This window comes from Triticum aestivum, chromosome 2B (assembly GCF_018294505.1).
Source record: "Triticum aestivum cultivar Chinese Spring chromosome 2B, IWGSC CS RefSeq v2.1, whole genome shotgun sequence".
Taxonomy (NCBI): Eukaryota; Viridiplantae; Streptophyta; class Magnoliopsida; order Poales; family Poaceae; genus Triticum; species Triticum aestivum.
This window is the reverse complement of record NC_057798.1, coordinates 638,603,922-638,621,153: the sequence shown is the minus strand read 5'-3', so window position 1 is coordinate 638,621,153 and position 17,232 is coordinate 638,603,922. Positions and strand designations below refer to the sequence as shown.

The following is a 17,232-nucleotide window of genomic DNA, read 5'->3' as shown; positions in this document are numbered from 1 at the left end:
ACGATCTTGTGCTATGCTTAGGATTGGGTCTTGTCCATCACATCATTCTCCTAATGATGTGATCCCGTTATCAACGACATCCAATGTCCATGGTCAGGAAACCGTAACCATCTATTAATCAACGAGCTAGTCAACTAGAGGCTTACTAGGGACATGGTGTTGTCTATGTATCCACACATGTATCTGAGTTTCCTATCAATACAATTATAGCATGGATAATAAACGATTATCATGAACAAGGAAATATAATAATAATAACTAATTTATTATTGCCTCTAGGGCACATTTCCAACCGTTCCCACTTGCACTAGAGTCAATAATCTAGTTCACATCGCCATGTGATTAACACTCACAGGTCACATCGCCATGTGACCAACATCCAAAGAGTTTACTAGAATCAATAATCTAGTTCACATCACTATGGGATTAACACTCAATAAGTTATGGGTTTGATCGTGTTATGCTTGTGAGAGAGGTTGTAGTCAACGGGTCTGCAATATTCAGATCCCTATGTAATTCGCATAACTTTATGTCATATCGTAGATGCTGCTACCATGTTCCACTTGGAGCTATTCCAAATTGTTGCTCCATTATACGTATCCGGTATCTCTACTCAGAGCTATCCGGATAGGTGTTAAGCTTGCATCGATGCAACTCTTTACGTCGAACTCTTTATCACCTCCATAACCGAGAAACATATCCTTATTCCTCTAAGGATAATTTTGACCGCTATCTGGTGATCCACTCCTTGATCACCTTTGTACCCTCTTGCCAGACATGTCGCAAGGCACACATCAGGTGCGGTACACAGCATAGCATACTATCGAGCCTACGTCTAAGCATAAGGGATGACCTTCGTCCTTTCTCTCTATTCTGTCGTGGTCAGGTCTTGAGTCTTACTCAACACTCACACCTTATAACACAACCAAGAACTCCTTCTCTGCCGATCTATTTTGAACTCCTTCAAAATCTTGTCACGGTGCGTACTCATTTGAAAGTACTATCAAGCGATTTTGATCTATCCTTATAGATCTTGATGCTTAATGTTCAAGTAGCTTAATCCAGGTTTTCCCTTGAAAAACACTTTTCAAATAACCCTATATGCTTTCCAAAAACTCTACATCATTTCCGATCAACAATATGTCAATAACATATACTCATCAGAAATGCTATAGTGCTCCCACTCACTTCTTTGGAAATACAAGTTTCTCATAAACTTTCTATAAACCCAAAATCTTTGGTCATCTTCATCAAAGTGTATATTCCAATTCTGAGATGCTTACTCCAATCCTTAGAAGGATTGTTGGAGCTTTGCATACTTGTTAGCATCTTTCAGGATTGACAAAACCTTCTGGTCGTATCACATACAACCTTTCCTCAAGAAAATCATCGAGGAAACAATGTTTTTACATCCTATCTGCAAGATTTCATAAATAATGCAGTAACTGCTAATATAATTCCAACAGACTCTTAGCATCGCTACGAGTGAGAAAGTCTCATCGTGGTCAACTCCTTGAACTTGTCGGAGAACATCTTAGCGACAAGTCGAGCTTTCTTAATGGTGACACTTACCATCATTGTCCATCTTCTTTTTAAAATCCATCTGTACTCAACAGCCTTACGACTATCGAGTAGTTCTTCCAAAGTCTACACTTTGTTTTCATACATGGATCCTCTCTCGGATTTTATGGCCTCTAGACATTTGTCAGAATCCGGGCCCACCATTGCTTCTCCATAGCTCGTAGGTTCATTGTTGTATAGATACATGACCTCCTAAGACAGGATTACATACCACTCTGAAGCAGTACGCATCCTTGTCGACCTACGAGATTTGGTAGTGACTTGATCCGAAGTTTCATGATCACTATCATAAGCTTCCACTTCAATTGGTGTAGGTGCCACAGGAACAACTCCCTGTGCCTTGCTACACACTAGTTGAAGTGATGTTTCAATAACCACATCAAGTCTCCACCATCCTCCCACTCAATTCTTTCGAGAGAAACTTTTTCTCGAGAAAGGACCCGTTTCTAGAAACAATCACTCTTGCTTCCGGGTCCGAAATAGGAGGTATACCCAACTGTTTTGGGTATTCTATGAAGATGCATTTATCCGCTTTGGGTTCGAGCTTATCAGCCTAAAACTTTTCCGCATAAGCGTCGCAGCCCCAAACTTTTAAGAAACGACAGCTTAGGTTTCTCCAAACCATAGTTCATACGGTGTCGTCTCAACGGAATTGTGTGGTGCCCTATTTAAAGTGAATGCGGTTGTCTCTAATGCCTAACCCATAAACGATAGTGGTAATTCGATAAGAGACATCATGGTATGCACCATATCCAATAGGGTGCAGCTATGATGTTCGGACACACCATCACACTATGGTGTTCCAGGCGGTATTAGTTGTGAAACAATTTCCACAATGTCTTAATTGCATACCAAACTCATAACTCATATACTCATCTCTATGATCATATCATAGACATTTTATCCTCTTGTCACGACGATCTTCAACTTCACTCTGAAATTACTTGAACCTTTCAATAATTCAGATTTGTGTTTCATCAAGTAAACATACTCAGAATCTACTCAAATCATCTGTGAAGTAAGAACATAATGATATCCACTGCATGCCTCAACACTCATTAGACTGCACACATCAAAATGTATTACTTCCAACAAGTTGCTTTCTTGTTCCATCTTACTGAAAACGAGGCTTTTTAGTCATCTTGCCCATGTGGTATGATTTGCATGTCTCAAGTGATTCAAAAACAAGTGAGTCCAAACGATCCATCTGCATGGAGTTTCTTCATGTGTACAAACCAATAGACATGGTTCGCATGTCTCAAATTTTTCAAAAGCGAGTGAGTCCAAAGATCCATCAACATGGAGCTTCTTCATGCGTTTTATACCAATATGACTTACATGGCAGTGCCATGAGTAGGTGGTACTATCATTACTATCTTATATCTTTTGGCATGAACATGTGTATTACTACGATCGAGATTCAATAAACCATTCATTTTAGGTGCAAGACCATTGAAGTTATTATTCAAATAAACAGAGTAACCATTATTCTCCTTAAATGAATAACCGTATTGCGATAGACATAATCCAATCATGTCTATGCTCAACGCAAACACCAAATAACAATTATTTAGGTTTAACACCAATCCCGATGGTAGAGGGAGCGTGCGATGTTTGATCACATCAACCTTGGAAATACTTCCAACACATATCGTCACCTCGCCTTTAGCTAGTCTCCGTTTATTCTGTAGCTTTTATTTCGAGTTACTAACACTTAGCAACCGAACCGGTATCTAATACCCTGGTGCTACTAGGAGTACTAGTAAAGTACACATTAACATAATGTATATCCAATATACTTCTATCGACCTTGCCAGCCTTTCTCATTTACCAAGTATCTAGGGTATTTCCGCTTCAGTGACCGTTCCCCTTATATCAGAAGCACTTAGTCTCGGGTTCAGGTTCAACCTTGGGTTTCTTCACAAGAGCAGCAACTAATTTGCCGTTTCATGAAGTATCCCTTCTTGCCCTTGCCCTTCTTGAAACTAATGGTTCTACTAACCATCAACAATTGATGCTCCTTCTTGACTTCTACTTTCGCGGTGTCAAACATCGCGAATAGCTCAAGGATCATCATATCTATCCCTGATATGTTATAGTTCATCACAAAGCTCTAGTAGCTTGGTAGAAATGAATTTGGAGAAACATCACTATCTCATCTGGAAGATTAACTCCCACTTGATTCAAGTGATTGTTGTACTCAGACAATCTGAGCACAAGCACAACGGTTGAGCTTTTCTCAATTAGTTTGTAGGCTAAGAAACTTGTCGGAGGTCTCATACCTCTTGATGTGGGCACGAGCCTGAAATCCCAATTTCAGCCCTTGGAACATCTCATATGTTCCGCGACGTTTCAAAAACGTCTTCGGCGCCACAATTCTAAACCGTTTAACATTACTGAACTATCATGTAGTCATCAAAACGTGTATGTCAGATGTTCGCAACATCCACAAACAACGCTCGAGGTTCAGCACACCGAGCGGTGCATTAAGGACATAAGCCTTCTACGCAGCAATGAGGACAATCCTCGGTTTACGGACCCAGTCCGCATAATTGCTACTATCAACTTTCAACTAAATTTTCTCTAGGAACATATCTAAAACAGTAGAACTAAAACACGAGCTACGACGTAATTTGCAAAAACCTTTTGACTATGTTCAGGATAATTAAGTTCATCTTATGAATTCCCACTCAGATAGACATCCCTCAAGTCATCTAAGTGATTACATGATCGTAGTCAACTAGGCCGTGTCCGATCATCACGTGAGACGGACTAGTCATCATCGGTGAACATCTTCATGTTGATCGTATCTACCACACGACTCATGTTCGACCTTTCGGTCTCTTGTGTTCCGAGGCCATGTCTATACATGCTAGGCTCGTCAAGTCAACCTAAGTGTTTCGCGTGTGTAAATCTGGCTTACACCCGTTGTATGTGAACGTTAGAATCTATCACACTCGATCATCACGTAGTGCTTCGAAACAACAAACTTTCGCAACGGTGCACAGTTAGGGGGAACACTTTCTTGAAATTTTAATGAGGGATCATCTTATTTACTACCGTCGTTCTAAGCAAATAAGATGCATAAACATGATAAACATCACATGCAATCAAAAAAGTGACATGATATGGCCAATATCATTTTGCTCCTTTTGATCTCCATCTTCGGGGCTCCATGATCATCATCGTCACCGGCATGACACCATGATCTCCATCATCATGATCTCCATCATTGTGTCTCCATGAAGTTGTCTCGCCAAATATTACTTCTACTACTATGGCTAACGGTTTAGCAATAAAGTAAAGTAATTACAATGGCGTTGTTCATTGACACGCAGGTCATACAATAAATTAAGACAACTCTTATGGCTCCTGCCGGTTGTCATACTCATCGACATGCAAGTCGTGATTCCTATTACAAGAACATGATCAATCTCATACATCACATATCATTCATCGCATTCTTTTTGGCCATATCACATCACATAGCATACCCTGCAAAAACAAGTTAGACGTCCTCTAATTGTTGTTTGCATATTTTACGTGGTTGCTATGGGTTTCTAGCAAGAACGTTTCTTACCTACGCAAAAACCACAACGTGATATGTCAATTGCTATTTACCCTTCATAAGGACCCTTTTCATCGAATCCGATCCGACTAAAGTGGGAGAGACTGGCAACCGCTAGCCACCTTATGCAACAAGTGCATGTCAGTCGGTGGAACCTGTCTCACGTAAGTGTACGTGTAAGGTCGGTCCGGGCCGCTTCATCCCACAATACCGTCGAAAAAATATTGGACTAGTAACGGTAAGCATATTGAACAAAATCAACGCCCACAACAACTTGTGTTCTACTCGTGCATAGAAACTACGCATAGACCTAGCTCATGATGCCACTGTTGGGGAACGTAGCAGAAATTCAAAATTTTCTACGCATCACCAAGATCAATCTATGGAGTAATCTAGCAACAAGGGGAATGGGAGTGCATCTACATACCCTTTTAGATCGCTAAGCGGAAGCGTTCAAGTGAACGGGGTTGATGAAGTCGTACTCGTCGTGATCCAAATCACCGATGATCCTAGCGCCGAGCGGACGGCACCTCCGGGTTCAACACACATACGGTTGGGAGAGACATATCCTCCTTCTTGATCCAGCAAGGGAAGGAGAGGTTGATGGAGATCCAGCAGCACGACGGCGTGGTGGTGGAAGTAGCGGGATCCTGGCAGGGCTTCGCCAAGCGCAAGCGGGGAGGAAGAGGTGTCACGGGAGGGAGGGAGGCGCCAGGGACTCAGGTGCGGCTGCCCTCCCTCCCCTCCACTATATATAGGGGCCTAGGGGGGCGCCGGCCCCTTGTAGATCCCATCTAGGGAGGGGGGCAGCTGCCCTAGGGGTGGCTTGGCCTCCAAGCCAAGTGGAGGCGCCCCCACCCCTTAGGGTTTCCAACCCTAGGCGCATGGGAGGCCCAAGGGGTGTGCACCAGCCCACCAGGGGCTGGTTTCCACGCCCCTTCAGCCCATGGGGCCCTCCGGGATAGGTGGCCCCACCCGATGGACCCCCGGGACCCTTCCGGTGGTCCCGATACAATACCGATGACCCTCGAAACTTTCCCGGTGGCCGAAACTGGACTTCCTATATATAAATCTTTACCTCCAGACCATTCCGGAACTCCTCGTGACATCCGGGATCTCATCCGGGACTCCGAACAACTTTCGGGTTACCGCATACTAATATCTCTACAACCCTAGCATCACCGAACCTTAAGTGTGTAGACCCTACGGGTTCGGGAACCATGCAGACATGACCGAGACAACTCTCCGGCCAATAACCAACAGCGGGATCTGGATACCCATGTTGGCTCCCACATGTTCCACGATGATCTCATCGGATGAACCACGATGTCGAGGATTCAATCAATCCCGTATTCAATTCCCTTTGTCTACCGGTATAGTACTTGCCCGAGATTCGATCGTCGGTATCCTGATACCTTGTTCAATCTCGTTACCGGCAAGTCTCTTTACTCGTTCCGTAACACATCATCCCGTGATCAACTCCTTGGTCACATTGTGCACATTATGATGATGTCCTGCCAAGTGGGCCCAGGGATACCTCTCCGTCACACGGAGTGACAAATCCCAGTCTTTATTCGTGCCAACCCAACAGACACTTTCGGAGATACCCGTAGTGCACCTTTATAGCCACCCAGTTACGTTCTGACGTTTGGTACACCCAAAGCATTCCTACGGTATCCGGGAGTTGCACAATCTCATGGTCTAAGGAAATGATACTTGACATTAGAAAAGCTTTAGCATACGAACTACACGATCTTTGTGCTAGGCTTAGGATTGGGTCTTGTCCATCACATCATTCTCCTAATGATGTGATCCCGTTATCAACGACATCCAATGTCCATGATCAGGAAACCGTAACCATCTATTGATCAACGAGCTAGTCAACTAGAGGCTTACTAGGGACATGGTGTTGTCTATGTATCCACACATGTATCTGAGTTTCCTATCAATACAATTATAGCATGGATAATAAACGATTATCATGAACAAGGAAATATAATAATAATAACTAATTTATTATTGCCTCTAGGGAATATTTCCAACAGCTCGGTGGGTGGCTTAGGCATTCAAGGAGAGAGTTACTAAAGAGGGTTCTTGGGAGTAAGGAGGTGATGCAAACAATATGTGGATGAGTATGTTGACTTCTATTCGGTAGGTGGCTTTAGAGGAGTTTGGGGTGACTAGCCGAAGTAGAAGCGAAGCTAAAAATACCGGGTGGTGGAACGATGATGTCTAAAGGCTATTAAGGAGAAGAAAGACTGTTTAAAAGGCATACACCTAGATAGGAGTGCAGACAACATAGACATGTGGCAAAAAGACCGCAAAGCGAGCTGTGAGTTAAGCAGGGGGCTAGGCGTATGAGGACCTCTACCACAATTTACACATAAAGGAAGGCGAAATGTAAATCTATAAATGACCAAGATCCAAGTGAGGAAGACGAGAGGTGGCAACCAAGTCAAATGCATCACAGACAGAGCAGATTGGCTTTTAGCAGTAATGCAGAAGAAACTAGCAGTGGCGGGCTTAGCTACAGAGGGCGCATGCCACTGACCTCCCACCACTGCTAATAGGTCACCAGTGAAGGTAAGAGAGCCCGCCACTAGTAAGCCATTAGCAGTTGCAGGCAACATTAAGTACCAGCCACAGGTCTTTCATGTACGACTAGCTTGCGTCCCAATCCGCCCGCCACAATATTCTGTTGTTGCAATGGCTATCCTCTATTTACGCCCGCCATTGATAGCAATCCAACCCAAAAGGGAAAAAATGCTGCCATGATAGCTTTCTTTGCTGCCATGGCAGCATTTTGCACTTGATCATGACATTGCATTGTGTTGCATTACATATATAAATGTTTGTATCAACATTCATCCATACATATCAAAACTAACTTACACATTAATCATTTATATTACATCAACGATGAGTACCAAGACCGATAGAACAAGGACCTGCGGGTCGCCTGCTCTAGAATTGGAGATCCGGCCCCCCGAAGAGCCCATGTAACTACCTCACCCGTCATGGGTATGGTGGTTGGACTCTGACCCAGCCACATCCACAAACTCTTATCCAGGGTCGCCTCCGTCAAGATGCACACTACAAGGTCATTGAATCGCTTATGTGCTATCTTTTGCATCGCTGAGAACCCGACTAAAAAATATGTGATTGTTTTTGAAGAAAATCCTCGTGACGGGAAAACCCATCGCGTAAGATCAATTTCTATGACGGAAACCGTCACTAGCTAATTTCCTCTCAGGGAAGCACCCTCGACAGCTTTGGTGACATTCTGGCTTGACTCTAGGTGACGCATTTGGCCATCCCTATGCATGTGCATATTTTCTGACAGTTATTAGTGTCACGGAAAGGGTCGGACATGTCCTTTTCTGAAAACATAAATAAAAAATAACTAATTGTTTTTCAGTTGACTCATTTAGCAGGATCACTTTTTTAATATCAGGAAATTGCTTGGGATTGAGATCGTTCCGTTCCCTCCTAACAAAGGAATTGGGGACGTCAAGTTAATGCCCTCCTCTATTACCACGTCTCCTGTGAGGAGAGAGGGTGCACGGCTAGGTGAACGGGATGAGGCGGTACGGCGAGGCGACGTGCCCCTGCTGTAGGGAGAAGTGACACGCGAATACGACAAAGTGAAACAAGGATGATTTCAGGTGAGATCTATCATGAAAGAAATCACAGCAAACCTGTTTGAGTTTCCTGAATTAGGTGATGCTAATTCTTATACACTTTTTATGTTTCTCAGGAAATATGTTGAAAACGGATTAATGGTGAACGAAAGATGACCCCGACATACAACCATGGTGTGAAGGAGTTTATGGATTTCGCGGTTGCTCAGAACAACGGATCTGAAGACATGTTGTGCCCATGCAGGGTTAGGATAATGGGCTCCTCCACCCTATAGATCGAGTTATATTTCATGTTAGTAAAATGGTATGTCCAAGACGTATATGACGTGGATCTATCATGGGGAATCACTCGACAACTATGAAAGCAGTGGTACTACCAATGAAGGTGGTTATGGATCCACCTTGTCCCAGAGCAGCATCCTTTACCTAGCGTAGCATCATTTTGGTAGGGAGCTAGTTTTGAAAGGCTTGAGTTGGGTTGTGGGTATAGATAACAAAATTAAGTTCTTGGATCATAAGTGGATCCCACGCCACCCAACGGGATCTTTTTGTACTCTGGTCCCTATTCCTGACGGAGTGACAGTTGATTTCCTCCTTAGTGTCGATCAAAAATTCTGGGATGAGGGGTGTGGTCTGAAGTGTTTTTCCTAAGATGATGGCCAAGGTAGTATTACAAATTCCAATCGTTGTTTGTGAGGCTGATGATTTTGTTTCCTAGCCCCATGATTGCTTTGGATCCTACTCAGTCAGACCAGCATATAACTTGGCCAACTATGAGAAATTGCATGCTACTCGTAATTCTAGTGGCCATGGTGTTCAGTCATATGTTGGTGTTGAAGAGAAAAGTTGGCAAGCTCTTTAGAAGGTCAATGCTCTGGGGAGGATGAATATTGTTCTCTAGAGACTGGCCCATGATTGTCTGCTGACGGGCAACCAGTTTCTAGGGCGCCATTTTGCAAACACTGGGGCTTTTTTCTGCAGCGGACGAGAGTTGGCTGAGCACCTATTCCCGTTTTGCCATTTCGCACGCCAGGTATAGCGAGTGGTGAAACGGAAATTAGGCTTTCCATCTATGCCAGAAAGGTTTTGTTCATACCAAGCAATGGATAATTGATTTCCTTTAGTGAGCGACCCCTCTCGAGGCCACGGGTTTGGTCGTAACAATTTGGCATTTTTGGGAGGCCTGGAATAATGCAAGAAACAATGATGCTACAATTCATCCCCGCGGAGTGGTTGAGAAAGCTTTGGGTTATGTTGACTTCATTGTGCAGAACTGTGGTAGGACTGCAATTGCTTCAAGCCGTGATACCCCTGTATTTCCTATTAAATGGGTTCTGCTGTCGACAAATGCAGTGAGGGTTAATGTGGATGCTGCACTCCTCAAGGATTCTCGACGAATGTTGAGAGTTGACGTGGTAATCAAGAACCACATCGGAGATTGCCTGTTGGCTTGCCATGAACACATTGATCGAGGTTACCGCCCCGAAACTAGCAGTAGGACTTGATGCTAAGGCATGCGGTGGCTCTCACCTGCCAGGAATGCTTTTCAAGGCCGTTTTCCAGCCAAACTGTTTATCACTAGCAGTTGGAATTGACGCTAAGGCATGCTTCAACGACTGATCGCTCGCTGGTGGGGCTCATCACTGGTGATCTCGCTCGCCGGTTCTACCCGTCAACACTGTTCAAAACACAGGCGCCTCACAAAACTAGCCACACAACGCAACACAAGAACTGATACAGAGTACATTCCTAGTGTCGTGAAATGCGTACATTCCTCGTGTTGTGAAATGCGTGAATGGAGCCAACGCAATTATACTTCATCAACTTACTATCTAGTTCCTCCGTACTAAAATATAAGATGCTTTTGCAATTCATATTCAACACTATCACTTTCAGTGTAATTTCAATGAAATGTCAGGAATTTCTTTAATTTCGGTACATACTAAAATAATTGTCTTTCAGTCAAAAATTTCAGCAATCTCAGTAGTACATAGAGATTCAATTTTTTTTGAATTATCAAAATATTTGATGGATCTTAGTCAAATTCAAAGGGAAATTTCGGTCTTTGGCCGAAATGAAAACCAAAATCGCTGAATTTCATACTTAAACTGTACTCCCTTGGTAAACAAATATAAGAGCGTTTAGATCACTACTACTTTAGTGATCTAAACCTCTTATATTTCTTTACAGAGGGAGTACCAAGAATTGCTTTTCCAGATTTTGCATGGAAGAGCTAGATAAATTAGCATCTTGTAGCACCAAAAAAAAATCCAAGACCATGCAGGTGTTCCACTAGAACACATGACATAAATCTGACTTGCTAGCATAGACCATATATATAGCTCTAATTAACAAGAACGCCACGACTTCATAGTAGCATCATATATAGCATAACATAACATTATGAGTTCTAGGAGACTTGCAAGCCTCAAGCAAGTAGGTGACATAATCAGGGCGCAAGCACTAAGTAGTAAAATAGGAGCAGCAACAGGAACGGAACAACGAAATGCCAGCTGCAACATCACCGGTGGGTGCCGTTGCCCATCAATCATCTCTGTCTTCACATGGAGCAGACGGGCCTCAGCTTCGGCCTGAAGTTCACCTGCACTCGAAACAAGTATACCATCAGCCAACCTTGTCTAAAACATTAGGTACCTCACAGGATGATCCATATAACGCAACACAAGCAAGAACGAAGGTACTCTCAAGTGCATTCCTCATGCTGTAAAATGCAATGCGCTATGGTTGGAAACACTACAAATTCGTAACAGTCAGCACTACTGTAAAGCCGTTACAGATCAATCAGAGACACCCACCAGTCTACTACTCTACTGTCGGAAACAGTAGGTACTTGTTATGAACTGCTGAAGAAATCTCTAGTCATTGTAGGAATTGGCATAATTATCAATCAAAGTCGATGTATGTCTCGATAAGCTGAAAATCACTAATTCTACCATGCAAAAAAAAATAACACTATTTCTACCACGCAATACAAAAAATTGCATTCTTTTCAAGACAGGCAACCAATGCATCTTATCAACTAAAACCTGGTGTTGTACATTTAATGCTCACCCTACTAAGATCTGTACAAAAGATACAGTCTTCTCTATTAACGACATCGTACACAATTTGTCCATTCAAGCTATTCTACTATGGTATTCATGCACAACAGTATAAGCAAGAACAAAAACCGAGCCTTACCGAACTTTTTTCACCAAATGTCCCAGTCGTTCGTTGCCTTTTTGCATAAATATCATCCTCAACGGTTGGCAGTCCATCCATTGAATTATGAGTATGACAACCTGCTTGTATTAAACGCTTTGCACCTGTCCAAGCATTAACAACTGGATTAAGTATTATTGCACATAACAGAATTTCACTGAAATTTAACGTCTTATGTTCTTTAACAGTTTTCAAGGACCATGGGTGAAGAAAGAGGTGTGTGCACATTTGCAAGAAGAGTATGAACTTGATTTGTTTCCATTAGTTTCGGACGAATCAATGAGTTCTTAGCAAGAATGCAAGATCAATACAGAAATCAACAGTTGCAGAATGTAAGCTTAGCCGCTCACAGATGCAAACAGTCCTGAAAGACTAAAACTACCGATGAAGACACAAAGAAAGTTGTGTAGGAACTAGTGATAAAAAGACTGCAGAAAGTAGGTGGGACAGCTCAACTGAATTAATACATCTGAAACAGGAACTAAGGAACTTATAACGAGGCAGATAACACATTATGTATGGTGAACATAGGCACTTGATTACAGAATACATTTCTCTAGCAAGTAACGGAGAAGGGATCAAACAAAGCTGACAGTTACCAGAAGGTGCATATGTCCTCGTACTAAACAAAGGTGTTCAACTAATTACCTGCATTTGTCGGTGTTGAGATCTCAGGGTTTTTAGCATGAACTTTCAAGGTACCAGAAATGATCTGGCAGATTGGAGCACCTGCAACAAGTCGACAGTTAGCAATTGCAGCAAGTAACCGAACACAGACGAATTGCAAGAAAACATCAATCCCAAGAAAGAGTGCAGTTATAATTTACCAGGAATTTTCACTAATGATGTGGCATGGGCTTTAAAATTATCTGTGGGTGTGCCGAGCATGGTTTGTCCAGACGGAGCATCAGAAGCATCTGCAGCAAGTTCAACTGTAAAAAAAAGGCAGCATCTTAGTAGATGCATCCAGCATTAATTTAGCATGCTTTCAATCGTCAGAAATATATCCAAGAGTTCTTATTGCTAAATAGAAGTTTGAGCATTATTAGCGCTCTGATTTTTCTAAGCAAAAGTTACACGATCATAGCATCCTGTAGTCTCAAAGATATGCCTGCACAAAATATAGCAGGCTGAAACGTACCATGTAAATACAGGGCAACATGCGTGCTATCCTATGTTTGGTTTAGAGGGGCAAGGTAAAGTAGGGGCCACTTATTGGAACTGACTTCGTCTACAAAACTACTATCCAATTGACCTATAAATTTACTGCCATTTTCATTGGTATAGGTTTCAGTAAAAACCATTACACTGTACTATCATAAAATCTACAAAACTTGCCCTTTATTACTTTTTAATTAAATATATATAATATACTCATGTTTTAAAGGTTATTAGAATGGAAGACACAGGGGAAATTTCCGCAGCGAAAAATCACCGATGTCGTAGCAGGTGTCCAAGACATCTGAACTATTGCAGGTCATCAGCCGATAAAAAAGGGGATATTCTATGCAGGGTTTGAAAATGACGCTGTAGTTAAAAGGTAAAATGCAGCTCGAGGAAATAATGTGCTGATATGGCCCAAAAGGACTCGAAACAGATTAAAGAGCTAGTTAAGAGCCCAGAGAGTGCATTGAGAGAGACAGTGGTAACTGGTAAGTGATCATAGCTGAAGACTTGCTGAACAGAATTATTCTGAAGTTTACCTTCCTTCCCACTTGGTTGAAAGTCATAGCTTAGTGTGCACCCTCTAGGCAGGCCAGCTTGTAAAGTCTCATCTGAAGATCACACAAGTTCATGAGTGAAAACAGAACAGGACAGAACAGTAACCAAAAGTGGTTCGTTTTCGCGAAACAAAATAATTGGTGGAGTGTAAACAGTGTTCTCAGTGGAAATGCAAGACACATGAAGAGGAGAGGTGGTTTTACCAAGGAAATCGACCAGCAGTTCCAGCGCTTCATCTCTCGATCCTGCCGGCCGGTTCATTGGAGGAAGACATGGTTAGTGACTGCCAAACATATATCGAATCTAAGAGCTACATTGCTTAATCATAACATATATTTCTGAAGGGGACATTATACCAATGCTTGAATCCCTAACGAGGCGGCAATACCGTTGGCTGCAAAAGGCAAGGAATTAGTCAATGTGTTGTCAAAAACTGGGAAGAGCAGAACAGAGGAGAGCTTAAATCAATTCGCCTGGAGGTAACAAGACATTACTGTTTTATGGCCGTGATGATAGCGTCTGTTTTTGGCGGCTGGGGGCCTTGTTTCTTCACCCGACGCCTCAGGAACAAACTGTGAATGGTTACAGACAGACAGGAGGGCCGAAGTGAGATCAAATTGACACTGACTATGTTATCAAGGTACCCGAGTCTGAATGATGAATTTTTCTTTCATACCCGGTCCCAATGGGGAGTACATCGTGCGGCATCATGCAGCGGGACGGCAGCACCGTCCGGCGTTTCAGCTCCGGAGTACGGTGAGCCAACTCGGGGATAAGACACGCCGCGTGGCTCCTCACCTTGTCCCAGTCGATGGCGGCCCTGAGGTGGCCCGAGTCCGGGGTGAGGATGGAGTAGTTCATGGAGCGGAACCTGCGCTCGGCGGGGGTGGAGCTGCTGCGGCCGTTGGCGTACTGCTTGTCCAGGTGCATGTCCTTGTTGCCGGCGACCACGTTGGCGAAGCGGTGGTGCATGAGGAGGAAGTTGCTGAAGATCCTGGCGCGGAAGCTCCGACGTTCACTGAGGAACGGCGGCAGGTAGGTGTTGAGGTACATGAGGGCGTCCTCCCATTGGCCCCGCCTCACCAGCCGCCGGACGTGATCTACGTTGAACAGCACCCCCGTCTCGCGATTCAGCCTGCTCGCAGCGATCCAGCGATGTAAACCAAACAAGCACGCGGGCGTCGATCTCAAGATAAAAAGCATACACGTACTCTCTGAAGGCGCCGTGGAAGCCTTGGTCGACGAGGAAGGAAAGGAGGCGCCGCTCACGAACCCGCTTGACACAGGAATACTGCACCGTGCATGAGGGCTTGACGGCGTCCTTGCCCTTGCCGGAGACCACAACGGAGTTCTCGCCCACGCTGGCGTCCTCGTCGCCATTGCCGGAGACCACGACGGAGGAACTCATCACGCCCAGACAAAGTCGGCGATCAGGATGGAATTGAACTTTCGATTGGATTTGGACGGGGGAGTGGGTATGGGGCCCGGCACTAGTTCCCGCTCGTTATAGCGGCTGCGGTAGGACGCGGAGACCGATTTCTCTCGTTTCTCTCGCTTCTCTTTTCCCTCTGCTTCTCCCCCCGCCTCTCTCCTCTCTCGCTTCTCTCTTCCCTCTTCATCTCCCCTCGTAGAGGCTGGCTGGGCCTGGGCCTGTAATTCAAAAATAGCTCTTTTTTATTTATACGTTGTAATTTTCTTTTCTTTTGAGTTGTTTTATTACGATACCTCCTATTCAGGGGAGACCCTATGTGCCGCATTTTGCGGCGAATAGCCAGCGTGGCGCACACAGGAGGCGTCCGACTGGGCCAGCCCACTATGAGGATCCCGAGGTGTGTCTACAGAGGTAAAACATCGCAAAACCCAAAATAACGCCACAAGGAATCAAACCTACGACGTCCCTAGCCTCAACAAGCGCTGCTAACCATTGGACTGAATGGCTGCATCGCGATTGTAGTTAAGAACTTTCCATAGTGCGATCATTCCCTTGCATGTTATTTTCTGTACGTGTATTGGAGCATATAGATTTGAATATGTGATTTTTTTGGGAAAAGCTGGAACATGATTTGAAGTACCTGAATATTTTCTGAAGTTGTGAACAAAATTTTAAAACATAAATATTTTTCGACATTACGAACAATTTTTTCAAAACACGAATATTTTTTGGAATTACGAAAAATTTCTTTTAAACACCATTTTTTTTAAGTTAAAAAAACATGAACACTTTTGGAATAAGTGAACAAAATTGGAGAAGCTGGAACATTTTTCGAAATTACAGATTTTTTTCGAATCTATGACAAATTTTAGAAATGAGAACATTTATTCCAATTCCTCGAACATATTTTCACTTTGCCAACTAATATTAAAAAACATTTTTCTAAAATTTGTGAACATATTTTCAAAGTGAGAACGTTTTTGGAATTCCCTATCATTTTGTGAATTTGTGAATAAACAGATAAAATGCAAACATTTTATGAAATTCTGAACAATCTTCTGAAATGTTGTGAAAAGTTCTAAAAAGATACCATAAGCCGCTGAAGATTTGATCTTTTTCTGAAATTTTGAAACTCTTTTTTGTAAACACGAACATTATTTGGTAAATTCATTATTTTTATAAAAAAGGAAGAAAATTGAATAGGAGAACATTTTTCGAAATTCCGAACATTTTTTTGAAAAAGCAAACTTTTTTGAAAAACAAGAGTTGTTCTTAAAAAGGTGAACATCTTTAGAAATTACGAACAAATTTTACAAAAACACAAAATTTATTTGAAATTCCTACACTCATTTTTTGAATTTGCGAAATTTTCAACGTGACATTTTTTTAAAGTTGATATTTTTCCCCAAATGGTGGCATTTGCTGAAGTTGTGAACAAATTTGCATAATAGGAACTTTTTTAAAGTTGTCAAACATTTCTGAATTTGTGAACAAAATTTATAAATACAAACAAGTTTTGAATCGTGAACATTCTTTAATGTGTGAATAGAATTTAAAAACAGGAACATTTGTATTGAAGTTCCTGAATACTTTCTATTTTGTGAATAAAATTTAAAATGCGGACCTTATTTGAAATTCTATTTTTTATGAATTTTAGGAGATAATTCAAAAAGCAAACAAAATTTGAAATTTTAAACTTTTTAGAATCTCCAAACATTTTTTCTATTGAAGCGAACAAAATTTGAAATTCTAGATTTTTGGAATTTCTGAAGAAACGTTTTTTGGAATTTAAAATAATTTTTAAATAAAATAAAAGGTGCAAGAAAATAAAAAGAAAAAGAAAAAAGAAAAGAAAGACGAAAAATAAGAGAAATAGGAAAACAAAAAAGAAAAAGAACTGCAAAATAAAAAACCCAGCTTCGGGAACCTACTAGAAGGTTCCCAAAACCGGAAAAAAAAACAGGCTGGAAACATCATAGAATGCTCCTAAAACCGGTAAATATGGTATTCCCCTATTCAGCGCTTCACGCGCCCATAGGGGGTCACTGGGGGACCTCCTAACCAGC

The 17,232-nt window shown here is 42.4% G+C and overlaps 1 protein-coding gene across 1 annotated transcript; it reads right to left on the bottom strand.

Annotated features, from left to right (window-relative positions):
* Positions 1 to 11,157: 11,157 nt before the first annotated feature.
* Positions 11,158 to 15,296, bottom strand: LOC123046432 (uncharacterized). Its single transcript, XM_044469800.1, has 10 exons — positions 14,946 to 15,296; positions 14,411 to 14,869; positions 14,229 to 14,306; positions 14,091 to 14,128; positions 13,938 to 13,979; positions 13,716 to 13,787; positions 12,840 to 12,944; positions 12,661 to 12,741; positions 11,992 to 12,116; positions 11,158 to 11,392 (listed from the first exon to the last, which is right to left on the bottom strand). The coding sequence occupies exons 1-10, from the start codon at positions 15,140 to 15,142 to the stop codon at positions 11,351 to 11,353; spliced, it is 1,239 nt and encodes a 412-aa protein (XP_044325735.1). The 5' UTR covers positions 15,143 to 15,296; the 3' UTR covers positions 11,158 to 11,350.
* Between the last annotated feature and the right edge of the window lie 1,936 nt (positions 15,297 to 17,232).

Excerpts from the sequence above, each read along its gene's own strand:
- LOC123046432 (XM_044469800.1), bottom strand. The coding sequence starts at position 15,142 with ATGAGTTCCTCCGTCGTGGTCTCCGGCAATGGCGACGAGGACGCCAGC. Across the intron at positions 12,117-12,660 it reads CTCAACACCGACAAATGCAG|GTGCAAAGCGTTTAATACAA; the intron begins GTAATTAGTTGA and ends ATGCTTGGACAG. Across the intron at positions 11,393-11,991 it reads CATTTGGTGAAAAAAGTTCG|GTGAACTTCAGGCCGAAGCT; the intron begins GTAAGGCTCGGT and ends TTTCGAGTGCAG.